We start from the raw sequence: 17,503 nt of genomic DNA, 5'->3' as shown, positions 1-17,503 counted from the left end.
TACTTTTTTCCCCCTTGCTTTTATTTTATTTCTCTGGAGCTGGCCTTTAAAAGTTGAGAATCGTGTACTGGAAAAAAGAACTGGGAATACAAAGTTCAGAAAGCTTTCAGGCACAAATATGAAAACTCACTGTTTCAGTGTCTATTACATTAATATAATATATAACATGCATTGTAGAGACCATTGTCCACACACTTGTCTGCCACCTTTTACCTGCTTCCTCAAAGCGAATACCACTGGCTTTCCTGGGAAGTGTTAGTATTGAAATTGTATGAGGATGTGATTTACAGTGTGATTTGCACAAATAGTTCAAGAATAATCATAATGTCTTATGCCTTCCTGAAACACAGGCATCCCCACGAAAGTGCTACATACTCAGTATCAGTACCTCCTCCACCCCTTCCCCCACCACACACAATATCTTCCCTGTTTCTTTGATACCTCTTTGGGAACTTTATTGACACTCTGCTTTCTTTTCTTGAACAGGTGGGCTCTGCATTGCCCAGTCCGTGAGAATCCCCCAAGAGCGCAAAGACAGGACCATTGACTTTGATAGAATTATCAAACAGCTCTTGGACACCCCCAACTCCAGAGCCGTCGTGATTTTTGCCAACGATGAGGATATAAAGTAAGGATGACTGTACTGTGAACCCCGTTCCTATGCATGCCACAGCTTTTGGAGGCAGAAGGATGAGGACCCTGGCACGGAGAGGAGAAATAAAGTCAGATCAGAGCTCTAATTACAAGGTGGTAAACTCTTTCATGCTTGCTGTCCCCACACTGGTTGGCAGCCACAGCAGCAGTAGCACCTTGATGTCTTCTAGTTTCGTTTGGATTGAAATCAAAACCTATCAAATTATTGGTAGAAAGAAAAAGTACTAGGCCTTTAAAAAGCCATATTACTAAAAACATGTTTTAATGTCGCAGCCTTTTATCCCAAGAATGGTGTTTGTTAGTGTCAAAGATAATGGGCTTGTAATTCTTCCTTCCTCTTTGCTCAGAATTTAAACACAGGACAACAACTGTTAGACTTCCACACTCTGCACCCATCTGAGGTTTATTCCTTTCTGCATTGATTCCTTGCACTCCAAACTTGTCATTTTCGCTTCCTCTTTGGCCTACCTTTTTGCATTTGCAGCTGTACCATGCAGAGCAACCATTTAGATCTCTTTTAGAATGCAAATGGCCCCTGCTCCCTTTTCTAAACAACATAACCCAGGCCAGAATCTTTATTTTTGTCTTTTTAAAAATTAATAGTAATTTTATCTACCTGAGAAAGGGCTATTTTTTTTTTAACACTGTCCAAAGATCTAAATAAAATGTCTTGCACCCAGTGTCTTCTCTAACAAGGTTTGTTTTATGCGTGGCAGAGCTCCTAGCTTGTCAGTCTTCTGGTGTGCCACTCTGGAGGCACTCTGTACCATGCTCCTGAACCCTTTTTTAAGTACCCTGTAGGTGTACTGCATGGGCCTGTTGTTGACCTAGTTTGCCTTAGCATTTCACAATACAGGTCCCTGACGATCAGTGCCTATGGATCTATGCAGTTGTTAATCTAGATGCATAATTTCATTTTACCTATACTACAGTTCACCCATCTTTTCCCTTGTGGATTGATAATTAAAATTTTTATTACAAAATTTCACAGTTATAAATAATAATGCCATAGCAAACTTTCTGTACAGATCTATCTGTGCTGAACTATAAATATGGAAATATGTACCAATAATACATAATATACTATTGCTGTATAAATATAAAAGACTAATATATCCACAGTGCACATAGAATTTTACATGTTCTTTTATGCAATTTAATTATAGGTTCATTATTTTGCATGCTGTAAGTGCCTTTATATTGTAAGATTTTGTAATCTAAATTCTAAACTATGATAAAGATTTTTTTTTCTTAAAAAGGCCCTCAATACAATCATCTGGAGATAGGCTACCTTATACTTTCCTAGTGTGGAAGAGTTGTGTTGTATATCACTACCTTGTATATTAAAATTGTGGGAATGAAAAATTAAAGTGAATTTGAAAGTGAATTATTTTTTTATGTACAATTGAAGGGTTCAGATCATAACTTCTGCTTTACGATTTTCCAAGGTCATTTTCAGAAGCCTTTCTTTCTTCTCCCTGTTTCATGTGTCCTACCCAACAGCCCAGAATCTCTCCAACACCCTGCTGTGAAGGTTTTGACCACAAGTGAGGTGTGAGGATGGTTACATGGAAAATTATTAAGTTTTTAAATTTGAGACTTTTGGATGCATAGATAAACACAAACTCTCTCTCTCTCTCTCTCTCTCTCTCTCTCTCTCTCTCTCTCTCTCTCTCTCTCTCTCTTGGAACAGTTTCTTCCCCTAGCCTCCCATTTTCATTGTATCTCAGTTCTTCCATCAATAGAATGAAAAAATTTTTAAACTGTCCTGTGGGAGGGCTTCCTAGTCTAATTTCCTTCTAAACACTTCATGTTATATGTACTGCTGGCCAGGAGGCTGTTTCTATTCCACCCTCCCTAGGTCTTCCCACTGGGTCTCTCTGACCAAAGTATTTCTGGAAAAACTTCTCATAATACTTTAATTTTTAGCTCATGCCAGTGGCACCATGTTTCTTTGTTGTTGTCATCTAACGGTTCAGATCAGTCTGTAATGTCCATTTTCTATATCCGTCATTAGACCAGATTACTTGTGAGTGGTGTATTTATCCTTCCTATCTGTTCTGATACTAAGAGAATAAATAGTTGATCAATCAACGTCTTTGAATTAATGATTTAACTATTGAGTCTAGTGCTCAGTGCGTAATGATGTAAGTGAAAGCCTCGCCCCCCAATTGCCGACTTTATGGTTGATATCTGTTCACATATACATATATGAGTTGTCCACTTAATCCTTGATCCCAATGTACCACCATGTTCTGGGTGCTTCTTCCTCGTGTTTTTTTTGTTCATGGCATTGTTTTAGTGAACCTCTGTTTGTCTTTATCTCACGTATTCTTCCATATATGCCTTTCTCTGGGAAGACAAACATTGGATGATCATTAAGTATATTATTTCCTTTCTGGCCCAATGCGCTTTGTCTCACTGTCAGGTTTTCTTATTCCTCTTTGTGTTTAGTTACTTGTGAGGTTTTGTTTTCATATATTGGTCTTTGGACTCTAGTGTTTCCCCTTATACCATTAATATCCTTAGCAACCGTTTTATACACCTTCCTCTTGCTTACTTTACACATTTACTAAGATGTGATGTATTTGTACCATATGTATATGTTGAGTCTTAAAAAGCTTTGTGATTAAGATTATACTTTTGGCATGAAGTGTGTGGCTTATGCTTTAGGTAGAAAATGTACAAATCCTCTCATATTATTATATTATTTTCACAGTAGACTTGGTTTTTATATTAAATATTATTGCTTATTATGATCTATGTGTTGACATCTTGGTTTCTCAGCCCAGTAATAAGTAGTCCAGTGCATCTATTTCTTCTAGAATGAGTTCTTAAGGGCAGAACCATCTGAAGATTGCAGAATTGCCACAATGTTGATTCTTTTCTCAAAAACTGAACACTGGAGATGGAAAAATTTGACATTTCCTGCAACATTAACTTCAAATACTTTGAGAGTAGCAATAAGATAGCATTAATATCTCAATTTTGAAGGGAAGCTAAATGCTAAATCAGTCATGGCTATAGATAATTTGGATTTTAAGAAAGAACAACATCTGTCTTCAAAATTTGACTATACATAAAAGTAACATGTGCTCATTGTAAATCTCTTAGAATATAAGAAATAGTTGCGTTTTTTAAAAATAAAAAGATCTTGTAAATCTTATTTTCTCCAATTCTGTTTAAAAATTAAAAGGCAGAGTAAATGATTACAAGTAATAATTAAAATAATCTCGTATAACACCCATACCCTCTGCATTCAAAGACAGCTTCTAGTTAAATGCCGTTTAATATTTTCTTGGAAATGATTAGTGAACTCAAGTTTTCTTCTGTAAAATGGAGACTACCCAGGCTTCACATGTACATTTTATGACTCACATTAGAACTTAGTCACCGTCTGTACTTTGAGTAACCCCTCATTTGTTTATATGTGTTTGTTCTCATCCTGTTTTCTTGGCTTCTCTCTAGCTTTCCCACCTCTGTCAGATGCCATCATTTTTCTAAACTATTAAGCAACAAATTATCATCTTCTCTTTCCTGTGATCCAAAAAACTACATATTTCACACACAAATACAAATACATGCATACACATATGTCATTATTGGACAATTTTCATCATATGGAAATTGAAAAATTATTCATAGTTTTAAAAACTGTTAGTTTCCTGTTTTAACTACAGCCTTTGACATACAAACTAAGCATATTTTATTGACAGTGCCAATATTTTATTTTAGGAAAAATATATACACATATTTAATTATTTTAAACATTATTTATTATGTATATGCACACATACATGCATGAGCATGAGGAGGTCAAAAGACAGCCTGTGTGGGAGTCATTGTATCCTTCTATCTTGTGGACATCAAGAATTGAACTCACATCCTCAGGTTTAGTGCCCAGTGCCTTTGTCCTCGGAGCTATCTCATCGGCCATTTGATTACAAACCATAACTAAAATACTCTAGTGTGGAGCATTTACTTCCTGTCCTGTCTTCCATAATCTTTGCTTCTGTTCTCTTGGCCAGCTACTTCAAGTCTTAAATCTTTTTTGGTTATATCTGCATAATGAGCAGACAGGCAAAGTTGTATTTATTGGTTTTCTACATTGTCTACTCATTCATATATGAGATGGTTTAATCATATAAAGCTCTTCTAAGGTCCCACATCCATATGTCACTTTTTTACTACATGAAATTATTGTTTACATTATTATGGGTATGTAAATGTCTAATTGCAGAATCAATACATGTTTTTCTTTTGATGTTCTTATACAATTTTTTTTACCTAATGTTAATACGATAATTATTATTTAGTTTTTATTATTTACTGACTTGATTTTAGTACTTTCCCATTATTATTAACATTAAAGAGACATCTTTTTCCCCTAGGTTCATAAATGAATAATCTCAGGCCCAAAAATTGTTTGGACACAACTCTCTGAGGACTCCATTCCCTCCGAATCTGGGACCAGTTACTATTCTGTTAACATTTCTCCTTCTTGTTTTCTCTTTCCATTCCTGAACTCTTTCTTGTTCCCAAAAGATTTTACTCTACATCTGTATGCACATATGTGTGCTTGTGTGAAATATATAGTATATATACTACATACAAAATATATATGTGTGTGTGTGTGTGTGTGTGTGTATGTATGTATGTATTGTTGGAACACATTCTAGAGTAACATCTTCTAAAAGAGCAAACCAAAGGGAACACATTTCAGGTCCAGAAAGATGGCTCATTGTTTAAGAGCACTTATTGTTATTGCAGAGAACCCAAAACACATATTACACAACTCACAATTGCCTGTAACTCCAGCTCCAGGAAATCAAATTCCCTCTTGCTGCCTCTGAGAGCATCTGCATACATGTGGTGCCTTTAAACTCATGCAAGGCTACATATCAGTAAAAACAAATGTGTCATTTTCTATACAAAGTAAACTTCTTTGATGCCTAAAACTGTCTTTATTCTGAATCTACAATTAATAGTTGGTATATTAACATTATGTCATATATTTATTAAAATAGCATGTGGCCTAGAAATGTTTTAGCAGGCAATATTAATCACTTATGAGTTGGAGAATTCTTTGTGTGACTCGGGCACTCTAACTTTCTAGTGGGAAAAAAACCACAAGTACACTGAGCATGTGTGAAAACTCTCTAACAATTAATATGATTTTTCTGTTTCTTTTCCTGAGTTTCTCTGCTTTGTAGGATATGTTCACTGTTTCCAAAGTTATTACTTTTGTAACATGTTTTGTTTATCTGTTTTTACATCATTTTAGCTTTTTAATTCACAAATTCATCCTCTTTATTTCTGTTAAAGGGTAATATTTAATAAACTATGGAAATAATGTCTGAAAATTGTGACACCTGCACCACCGTGGTACTGAGTCAAGGGTGAAGGACTGTAGATTTAACACACAATAAAATAGCGGGTCCTTCATGCTAAGAGAGCAACGGCCTTTATTCAGTGTCCAAAGAGCCTTTTTATAGGCAGCAAAGCAGGAATGCCACTCGCAAGTGGAATCCCTCAAGAGGCGATTGCGCACATGAGGGAAAAGTCCCAAGGAAGGGAAGGGTGCGTTCTCAGAGCAGTAACCATGACTAGCTAACCAACATGAGTACAGACACAGAAGCTGCTAAAAACAGGACGTGCAATAGCATGACAGGCAGGCAGCCCAGTTGGGCCTGGTTCCCACAGGTCCTCCCCCCCTTTTTATAAAACACAAACGAGGTCTTGCCTTAGGTTGCCAGGACATTAGTTTCCTATCTTACCGTCATTGGAAAGGCTTTGTGTGTCAAAACCCTCCTGTTGTAGGTCGGTAGGTACCTCCATGGTCTTACCCGTCATTGAATACTCATTTATCAAGGCTCAGAGCGGGCAGTAGGGTTTTCCCCTGCCAAAGGCATGGTGCCACAGCACAGACAGCCGAACTTAAGATGATATTTTAAATGAAATGTCCCCATAATGTTACTCCTTTCCAGATCCTCAGGCATAGCAGCCCTGCCCAGGCTGTGGTTAGTCAAATACAGCCATATTGGTCTACTCAGACCTACTGGCATCAGGATGGCGCGGGGGGGCTCTTCACCAGAACCCAAATGGTCTTCTGTAGGCTGGGCTGACTTTTGTGGAACAACAGGACGCACGTAACGCCCAGGAACCGAGATGGGTACTTCTTTGTAGACAGCTGCTCTCCTGCGCCCTTATTAGGCAATGACTTGCAAGCTTTCATGGTGCAAGTTGCAATCTGTGCATACACATGCTGGTCATCTTGTATCTGGGCATTAAGCTCAGTACGCGAACGCATGCCTGCAAGCATATGCATGTTTCTCTGTGGAACCCCGGCCACTGCATTACGTGCGGCGGTCTGAATACACTATTCTTGATACTCACTGCACCAGAGCAAGTAATCACCCCCACTGAGGACTGCTCTACACATTTGTTGCCAATCACTGGGAGTTCTCTAAACTGGACGGCTTCATGCTGTCTCTGAGATTGCCCTGGGATAGTTGGGTGAGGCACTTCAACTACTGGAAAGACTACTCCACGAAAGGGAGCAAAAGTCTCTGCCAAAGATAATTGACTTTGATAATCTGGGTTATACGCCAGGGGCGGCTCTCCCCTAGTTTCTGTGTCTTTGTTCTTACACTCCCTCGGTTTCTTCTTGGGGGCCCATATTTCAGAGGTTAAAGTTGCCTCTTCCTCCTCAGAATTAGAAGAAGATATATAAGAGGCAATCTCAGACGGGACCAAAGATTTTACAGATTGCTCCTCCTGAACTTTATTCAAGGCAAGTTCCATACTTCCTAGCTGCTCTCTTATTTTCTCATCTTCGTTTCTAAGCACATCTCTAACAAGACGCCATAATGAAAAGGTAGTATAGGAACACTGTTGGATCCTTCCTTTTGTGAAATCCTCTGAAGGTCAGACTTCACCTGATGCCAATCTTGGATATTTAGCTCTCCTGTTACCTTAAACCAAGGACTACTCAGTACTATTGTTTTTATAAAATCTTTAACAGTCTCATGCTTAACTCTGGTGCCTTAATCCTCTAGCAATCTCACTAGTTGATCCACCAGAACCGTGGAAGAACTTGAGGCATCCATTTCCAATATGCCAGTTTCCTAACTCCAAGAGGCACTGGCCAGCTTTCCTGGGCGATCTGTCAGCTTCCTCCCTTCTTTCCTGATCTCAGTGAGACCTCCACTTGTGGCGCAGTACCGAGTCAAGGGCGAGGAACTGCAGATTTCACACACAAGAAAACAGCCGGTCCTTCATGCTGAGAGCAAAGGCCTTTATTCAGCGTCCAAAGAGCTTTTTTATAGGCAGCAAAGCAGGAATGCCACTCGCAGGTGAAATCCCTCAAGAGGTGATTACGCACACGAGGAAAAGTCCCAAGGAAGGGAGGGGTGCGTTCTCAGAGCGGTAAACATGACTAGCTAACTGTCATAAGCACAGACACGGAAGCTGCTAAAAACAGGACATGCAACAAGACAGGCAGGCAACCCAGACGGGCCTGGTTCCCACAGAAAATATCTTAATAGCAATAGTTAGAAGATAAGATTTAAACTGATTTATGTTTCTGCACACTTTTTCAGGGAATGTTCATTGTATGTAGTCTTACATTTATTTTAGCATTATTTTAAGATTTGATTTTGTTTTCTTAACCTTCCTTTCTCAAAGGCAACAGCAATTTCTCATTTCTAATATACATTCTTTTCTATGTTTTTAATTCTTTCCATATCCTGTTTTTTGTTATCCTTATATATCCCACCTAAATGAATTTGTTGTTTTGTTCCATCTCCTATATCATCCCTTCCTCATTTCCACACTGGTGTCCTTTTCCGATGGGCTCTTCTGTACCTGTGCAGACATGCAGGAGACAGAAACCAGCTATAGACAAAGACTTACTAACTGGTGGAGTCAAAGTTGGTACAGAATTGGCTATTGTATTAAATAATACATTCTTGTCAAATTTGTAACTCTTTTCTTAGATTTAAATTTAAAAAAAACAGAATATTGCTTCCTCCTCATATGACTTTTTTTTAAAGCAGAGGTTTAGTTCCTTTAAGTGGCCTCACTGTTCTGTACTTAATACACTGGTACTTACTTGCTCATTCCCTCCTTCTCCTTGCCTCCTGCTTCCTACAATTTCTTCTCTACCTGTGGTTGCTCAGATGCCTACACTACTAGGAAACAGTTCTTATAAGTTTTTTAAAGAGAATTACCAGTCCAGATTTTATCTGGGAGAAAGATATTGTTATCTGAGTTTTCATTATCGAATATTTTGTCTTTAAATACATCCTCATCTCTTGTCACATGTGTCACACCTGAAAATTTTAAAGTCCTGAGTGATGAGAATGTGTGTGTGTGTGTGTGTGTGTGTGTGTGTGTGTGTGTGTGTGTGTTGGATATCTGTGTGTTGGTTTCTCTATGTGGATGAAGTTGTGTGGGTATATGAGCATGAATGTGTGTGTGTGTATGTGAGTGTGTATATGTGTATTTGTGTGTGGCTATATGTGTAGTACGTGTGCATGTGCATATGTCTTTCATTTTTCACCTCACTTCCAAATTCCATTATAATGGGTAACTTTCTTGCTAACACATTTTTCTTTTTCATACTTTTTATCTTGTTGCTTTTGATATTTGCAGACTGTACTCGTCTATAAACACAGAAAATGAAATTTTATGCAGAAAGTATAATGCTGTTTATTTTATTTTATTTTTTAAAAATTTTTTTTATTAATTTATTCTTGTTACATCTCAATGGTTATCCCATCCCTTGTATCCTCCCATTCTTCCCTCCCTCCTATTTCCCCCTTATTTCCCTCCCCTATGACTGTTCCTGATGGGGACTTCCTCCCCCTGTATATGCTCATAGGGTATCAAGTCTCTTCTTGGTAACCTGCTGTCCTTCCTCTGAGTGCCACCAGGTGCTGTTTATTTTAATAAATGACTGCTGAAGTATGATTTATATTGCCATAGTACTTTCCAGAAGTGATACTTACCATTACCTCCCCATCTCTCCCCCTGAAACCCAAAAGTGCAAAATGAAGTGAAACAAGACTTATTTGGCCAATATGGGAAAAGCATTCTGAGTTGTGCTTTCCCAATTTCTAATACACGTGGATATGCATCTCCAGTTTATGGCATGTTTATCTCTCCTTTTACCTATTAACATTTAACTTCTATAATTTGTTATAGTCAGAGGGCTTTGCCATTTTTTGTTATTGGTTTACAAACCTCTTTACATATGCAAGATAAAAATCCCCACAATATCTTTTGCTGTTCCTCACTTACGTGTTGAGATGGCAGAGCTTCTTTGGACTCTACTTGATTGTTGAATATGCTTGTATTCACCTTTCATTCCTATATCCTCTTGTGTTTCTTTCCATTCCATAGGCAGATCCTTGCAGCAGCGAAAAGAGCTGACCAAGTGGGCCATTTTCTCTGGGTCGGGTCAGACAGCTGGGGATCCAAAATCAACCCACTGCACCAGCATGAAGATATTGCAGAAGGAGCCATCACCATCCAGCCCAAGAGAGCAACCGTGGAGGGTATGTGCTTTGTCAGCTGCGGTGTTTGAGAGAGGGGGGCTGCACTCTGTTAGGCGACCCAAATCAAAGTCTTTGGGGAGTTTCATGTTTGTACAGGATTTATGGAATGTGTTTTCCAGAGTGGGTCGACAGGGTGCAAATGAAGCTGCACACCTGGGCTGTTCCTTTTGTTGACAATCCTCTTTTGTAGAGATTATATTCTTTCATGGTAATGTTGCAATTAGCATAGATTCTTTTCTCACTCTGAAGAGCTTTCTGAGGAGAGATCATCACCATTACCAAGAAGTGAAACAATAACATATCCAAGCGTGTGCTCAGCAGCGCTGCATTTTTAGAGAGAACATTCTCTTTGTAATTTACCCTTTGCTTCTTAGCATGGCACCTGTAAGGATCACACCCTGACAGGTCTTGTGATCCCTTCTCAAGCCTGTGATTATAGGAATGGGACCCTCAGCAGATAACTAGCATCACCTTCGTTTCCGAGGGCCCTTTCTTTTTCACTATTCCCTTGCTTTCCTACATTTCTGGAACTCCCTTTTCTTTACCTTTTACTATTAAAAGGACCGTTTAAGGGCCCATTGATAGAAAATATATCTTGCTTTTCTCATATTCTAAATATACTGGTTACAATTAATTTTTCCTCTATATGCAAAGAAAGGTTATGTCTAAGTAGAAATATTATATGAAGGAAAAAGAATTCCTCTGCTGATAACTGGTTCTCTGTTTCCTTTTTGGTGAATCGTGCCTCCAAAGATTTCCTCAAGTATGCTTTACACATCACACTGAACCCAGTCCTCTTACTCAAAGGGACCAAATATTTGCACTTCGTTCTATTTTCTCTCTGATCCAACCTAATTAATTATTCCCCCCAGAAGGTTACACAGCCTGTGTAGATTAAAAAAAAAAAAAACAAATCAGGCTATGCCTCTATCTGTCACTGGTGTTTTTCTGTGTTATCTTGAGGAGATAATAATCCCAAGAATCACTTCTGTGTTTTCCTTGGGAGGCTTTGAATTAATTTATTCCCTTAATACGTGCCCAGAGCCGGTCACCTATCTTGCAGAATAGGCCACTGCATTTACAGATGCACTGCAATAATAACAGATCCGATTTTAACAGTCTCTACTCCTTTTCACTCAAAAAATTGTGTGAATTTGTTCTGTGCTACAAGTGTTCTGTGCTTACAAATAAATAGAGGATGGGGATTCCGTACCCTGACTCTCAGAGTGTACAGATTGAGTGAAGCAGTCAGAAGGAAGCCAAGGAGAGCAGAACATAGAACACTGTGCTATGAGGCAGCAAGTAAAGCAGCCTCAATGGACATCGCCCTGTAGTTACAATGTGGCACTTGAGAGAACTTCTTACAGGAGGCTATGCAATGCGTGATGCCTGAGAGCTAACTGGGTGGACAGTGAGGATTAAGAGATGTAGACAGAAGAACAAAAGGGCAGACACAGTGACACAGTTGCCCGATGACTCTGGAGACAATTCTACACTCTGACTGGATTGACGTCATCACATATCACTCAACATTTCCCTGTTTACAAGGCTTGGGGAAGACTCTCTGCTCCCCTGGAGTCTAGTCATGATCGTAGTGTTTGGCTGACTGACTCCCATTGACCCTTATTATTTCCTTGAATATTAATTTGGTACAGAGGCTCTCTGTGCTCATTGCTTTCTCTTCACTATAAGAAATGCCTGCAGTAATTTATACAGAGTATACTTGATAGGTCTTTAGGTTTCAGTCTGGGGTTGATTGTTTCTTTTGTTCTGTGCCACAGATGAGACCACTATGGTGAAAGCATGTGAGAAAGAGCACTTGCTAATAGGCAAGGGAAAGTAAGGGTTCCTGGGGTCCTGTACTTTTCTTTACAGGTACACAAAGAGTGACCTTCAAACCTCCACTGAGATCTACTTATTAAAGATTTTCTTGTCACTTTTCAAGAGCATCATCTCTGGGGACCAAAGCTTTACTATCTGGTCTTGGGTGTGTGTGTGTATTTGTGTGTGTGGGGGGGGGGGCAGTTTTAACAAAAATGTCCTCCAGGGCTTATATAGTTGAATATTTGGTCCCCAGTTGGTAGAAATGTTTGGAAGTATTTAGGAAGGGTGTCCTCACCAAAGGAAGTGTGTCATTGGGGGGTGGATGGCTTTGAAATTTCAAAAGCCCAGGCCCTCTTAGCTCTCTACCACATACTTGTGGATCAGAATGTAATCTCTCAGCTCCTGATCTAGCACCACGCATGCCTGCCTCCTCTCCTGCATCCCATCACGGTAGCCATAGACTCACCTTCTGAAACTCTAAGCCTCAAATAAACTCTTTTTTTCTTAAGTTGCCTTGATTATGGTACCTTAGGGTGGCAAGAGAAAGGACACTAAAATGGAGATGCGGAAGACACAAACTCCACTGCATTGTCATTTATTCTTAGCACACTGCATACAGTCTGCGCTGGTCCAAGTTGTCTGTGACAGTTGCTGTTGACTGTCCACTTGCATTGATTTATAATCACAGTGGACACACATCTCTGTGTATGTCTGTGAAGGATTTCAATTCACTTAAAGGGTGGGAAGATCCATGTTGAGTGTGGGTAGCTCCTTCACCCTGTAGCTACAGTCCCAACGTGTACAAATGGGAGAAAGCAAGCAGAGCATCCACATTTATCTTCCTTTGCTTCCTGACCATGCTGACCATGCCTATTACACCCTGATGAGCTTCAGCCCTTCCTCTGGTGAGCCAACATTACATGAGCACCCTCTCTAGGACCTCCCACTGGTGCTACCAGGGCTTACTTGTCTATGCCTGGTAGGACCCATTCAGTACCATTTAACCTCTTGTCTCTTGTGTGTAGCTCTTTGCCTAGGAATTATGGGAATTCAATAAAAATTTTAAGTTACCTTCTGCCTTTGTGGATGAGGAACCACAGGCCACATAAGGGTCTGATACAAAATATGGCTGAAAGGAATAAGCTACATCACAAAGTGTCCTGTATGGAAAGGAGATTATACTAGATGCTAAAACTGACAGTGGTATCAGAAGATAGAGCCATTTGTGAACAGGGTGGATTAGAAGGCTTATCCAGGTGACTCTGTGGAACAGGGACTGAGGCATGGGGGCTGGGGTAAGAAGTGAGAAATGCTAAAGCCTCACTTGAGTCCTCTCTTCCTGAACCCTGGATGTCACATAGATATGAGGCCCATATTTGAAGATTACTAACCCTATGGGCATTATATTTTAGAAAATTACTATTTTTGTTAGAGTTTTGTAACTACTTGAAAGAAAAAAATGTTATTTTGTGTATATATAGGGATATACAAATTTATGATATCATACCCAGAGCAACATTATGAACTTCTTAAAAAGAAAAGAAAAACATCAAACAAAATTTCGTAGGGGCTGGAGAGATTACTCAATGGATAAAGAAATTGCCACACAAGTGTGATGATGAGAGCTTTGATACCTAGAACCCAGCAAAAAGCTAGAATGTAACCCCAGAATGTGAGAGGCAGTAGCGCAAGCTTCTGCAGTTTTCAGCAAAAGACCATGCCTAATAATAAAAATGGAGATGAGTCAATAAAGGTGCCTGACATCACCTTCAGAACCCCACACCCACTCATACATGCATGTATGTCCACATCCCAAGATGGGGGCATAGACATGCACATGAGCCACAAACACGTGCAAACAATTGTGTCTCAAGACAATGTGATGGAAAGAAACCTTGCTAAATACGACATTCCAACATGATAGAAGAGTGACAGTTCCTAAAAAATCTCTGTGCCGCCCCCCAAGGAAATGTGCAGATTTTTCGCAGTGCCATGAGGAAAATGTCATAGCTATCTAGGGATAATATCATTGCGCATTATCACGAAAAAGAAGAAGAAGAATGAGGCTGTTTCACTTTCACAGCAGATGGAACAATAAAATTAAGGCTATGCATTCAAAGTGCCATTCCTAAGAAAGAGTGGAGGGAAAAAAAGAGAAATAAGTCCAGCCACACTGCTGAACCTAACCAAAGATATGAATGATCTAAATTCAGCATATTTTATCTGGAGAAATAAGATTTCCATTCACCAGCGTCTTATATGGTTTTCTTCTTCTTCTTCTTCTTCTTTTTTTTTTTTTTTTTTTTTTTTTTTTTTTTTTTTTTTTTTTGCCTCTCCCACCAGCTCAATCCTCTAGACTATCTCACAAATATTCATAGGATACAGCACTACCTTTGACTGAGAAATAAGAAAAGAGTGAATTAATTATCCACCTGCTTACCTTTTAGGTTCATATTTTCAATATGTTTTGCCAACATCTGAGCCTTTGGTTGACATTGATGTGTGTGTGTGTGTGTGTGTGTGTGTGTGTGTGTGTGTGTGTGTGTGTGTGTATTGTACAGGGCATCCATCAATGTGTGAATGGCATCTTCCTCAATTGCATCTCAACCTTACTTCTTACCATAGATCTCTTGCTAAAGCTAAAGTTCTTGGTTTTCTACTAAGTTGAATACTGGAGACCTGTACAGACCAACTTACCTTCTCCATGAAATGCTGGGGTTAGGAGTACATGCCTCCATCACTTCTGGGTTTCACATGAATATTGGAGATCTAATCTTGGGTCCTTGTGCTTGTATGACAAAAACATTAACTGTCAAGGGAACTATTTACCCAGCAACGAATAATGTATATATAAACATAAAAACCTACTTTGTACCAATGTGCCCGCATCTATGACATCAGTATTTGATAGTCTCTTATACTCCCTCTGTATTTATTCTTCACTTACAGAGTAAAAGGCCATGGTATATTTTATCTACGGATGTTATTTCTTTTCCTTTCAATTTAATTGTGACAGGATCCAAGCCATGGAAGAATCTGCTATGGCTGGGCTAGCTGCCCAATATTCCTGACAAATTGAGAGAATTTCACCAGCATTTGGCAGTACTCCTCTGGCTCTTCCGCCAAGATAGTTTTATAAATTGCAATTTCTCCATGTTTTCAGAAGAGTGTAGGAATACCCTGATTTTTGCTTACATGTATACCATTAACGAGGATGATCTGGCATCTTCTCTGTCCCCAACAAGTCTTCCAAAGAAAGCATGTTGACATTGCCTTTAGCTCTTCAACTCCAGGATCCTGTGCTGCTCTGCAGCATGCTGGCCAGCACAACCTCTAGCCAGCATGGGTCCTAGATAAAGGACTGGAGTTTTGTTTGTTTTGGGTTTTGTTTGCTTCCTGTTTTTGTTTTTTGTTTTTGCTTCTACCATATGCAATAGCCCTGAGAAGTGAGTACAAGAAGGGCTCATTTCAAAGAAAATTCGAACGACTTCTAGAAGTTGTGATTTTTTTTCCAGTGAGATTTAAATCTGAAATACGTGAAAGACAATCAACCAATCAATCAATACTCAAACAAGCCCACCTACCTCCATGACCCATCATTAAAAAAGTGCTTTTGGAAAAAAAGAGCTCATTTTTTCATTCAAGATTAGATAGATGTTTGCTTATTATAAAAATAAAAAGTTTAAAGAGCTGAAGATCTCAACAAAATCATTTGACTCTTAACTCCAGTTTTTTAATGATGACTTCATCCACCTTTAATTGCCTGGACCTTTGCTCAGTGAGAGAAGACATAACAAATGTTAGCAACAATAACATATTGACAGTACAACAGTCCACAGTGCCTGATTTTTTGTGGCTGCAGTTGGTTTGGTTTTGCTTTCTTTTTTTGGGGGGGGGTGGACTTATTTTGCTTGTTTGCTTTTTAACTTCTTTGAGAATTTTATGTAATGTGTTTTGGTCATACCTGCCTATCTTCTCCCCATTTCTTTCAAATCCACTTCACTTTGCTACTTACTCAACTTTGTGACATTTTTTTCTGTCCCCACCCCCCTACTGAGGAGTCCAATCATTTTGTGATGTCCATATTCTCTTGGAAGTGTGGCTCCAGGTAGAGTGCCATTAAGCCGCCATGGTCAGCCCTCTTGAAGAAAACAGGTTCTCCTTCTCTCAGCAGCTTTCAATTGTCTCCTGGTGGGTCTTTGTGCCTGTCTCTCCTCACTTTGTTATGGTTTGGTCTGGCTTGAGACTTTGTACATATTGTCACAACCGTGCGTTCTTATGTAGAACTGATTTTTTGTATGCAGCACACACTGCTTCCTTGTAATGTTCCACCACCTCTGGCTCTCACACTTTTGTCCCCTTTTCTGGAATGATCCCTGCTGTTTTTAAGCAATAGGTTTGGTTGTTGACCCATAATCGTACTTAATAGGAGAGCAGTGAAATTCTTCAGGTTCATTGGCATAGCCACTTCTTTCATTGTAGTATTCTGTAAATTTTGTGTTATCAGATCCAAAAGTATATAAAACAAGAATATAAATATTGAGATATATCATGCAATAAGCCAGATATAGTCACACATCTAATGTGAAAAATCACAGATGATAGAGAAGAATAGAAATGTGAGAATATTTTGATGAGGAAAAGTGCTCCAACTCATTCCTTAAATATGAGTATATTTAGTCAGGCCTCTCTGGAGAAAGAACACCAAGGGAAATAATATGTATCATAAAGGAAATTTATTAGTTTGTATTATGTGAGAATTTTTAACTGGATCAGCAATGGTTGTGTGCACGCTGGAGAGACAGACTACAATAGCAGCTCAATCTTGGAGGCTGAATGCTTTAATAGTCTCAGTATTATGTGAAAGGCCTAGAAGATTTCTGGAGAACCATTAGTTTTCAGTTTGGCTTGAAAGATCTAAGAATCTGAAATATGGTGGCAGAGAGCAGTGACAATAGCAGCTGGAGCAACAGAACATGGTAGATGTGCTCACCAGCAAAGTTCAAAGGTATACAGACCAAAATTGATAACTTCCTCTTGGAACTCCTCTTATGGGGTCTGAGGTGGAAAAGTGCAACCTGCTCTTGAGGAGGGGCTTCCACCACAGTTAACCCTTTTAGGACACGCTCTCACAAATGTACCCAGAGGCATCTGTCTTAGATGACTTGAGATCAGATCAAATTGACAAGCAAGATATGTCTTCACAGATTATCATGTGAGTCAAGGCATATCATATGCTGCTTTACATGGAAAATTACACAGGTATAAGCATGAAGTAATAACACTATCCTCTATGATATTAGGCTTATTTTGCATCTGAAAGCATATCATTGTGCACATGTGTCTCAAAGGCCAACAGAAATTATACAATTGTTTCATTTATGTATACTATGTGTTTGCATGCATTTCCTTTTCTGTGTATAAAAATCTGTTATAATAAAAAATGGGAAAAGCCTTGAACTCAT

The 17,503-nt window shown here is 39.0% G+C and overlaps 1 protein-coding gene across 4 annotated transcripts in view; it reads left to right on the top strand.

The window, feature by feature from the left end:
• The window catches only part of GRM7 (glutamate metabotropic receptor 7), an 861,915-nt gene that overhangs the window by 430,473 nt on the left and 413,939 nt on the right, over positions 1 to 17,503 (top strand). For all 4 annotated transcript variants that reach the window (XM_084765938.1, XM_084765937.1, XM_084765940.1 and 1 more), the window contains exons 3-4: positions 487 to 628; positions 10,060 to 10,214. In XM_084765938.1, coding sequence (XP_084622064.1) covers positions 487 to 628; positions 10,060 to 10,214 — 297 coding nt within the window. The remainder of the gene's footprint in view (positions 1 to 486; positions 629 to 10,059; positions 10,215 to 17,503) is intronic.

The sequence above is a fragment of the Acomys minous genome (genome assembly GCF_964271855.1).
Source record: "Acomys minous genome assembly, chromosome: 17".
NCBI lineage: Eukaryota > Metazoa > Chordata > Mammalia > Rodentia > Muridae > Acomys > Acomys minous.
The sequence above is the reverse complement of the archived record's forward strand: the minus strand, read 5'-3'. Positions and strand labels throughout refer to the sequence as shown.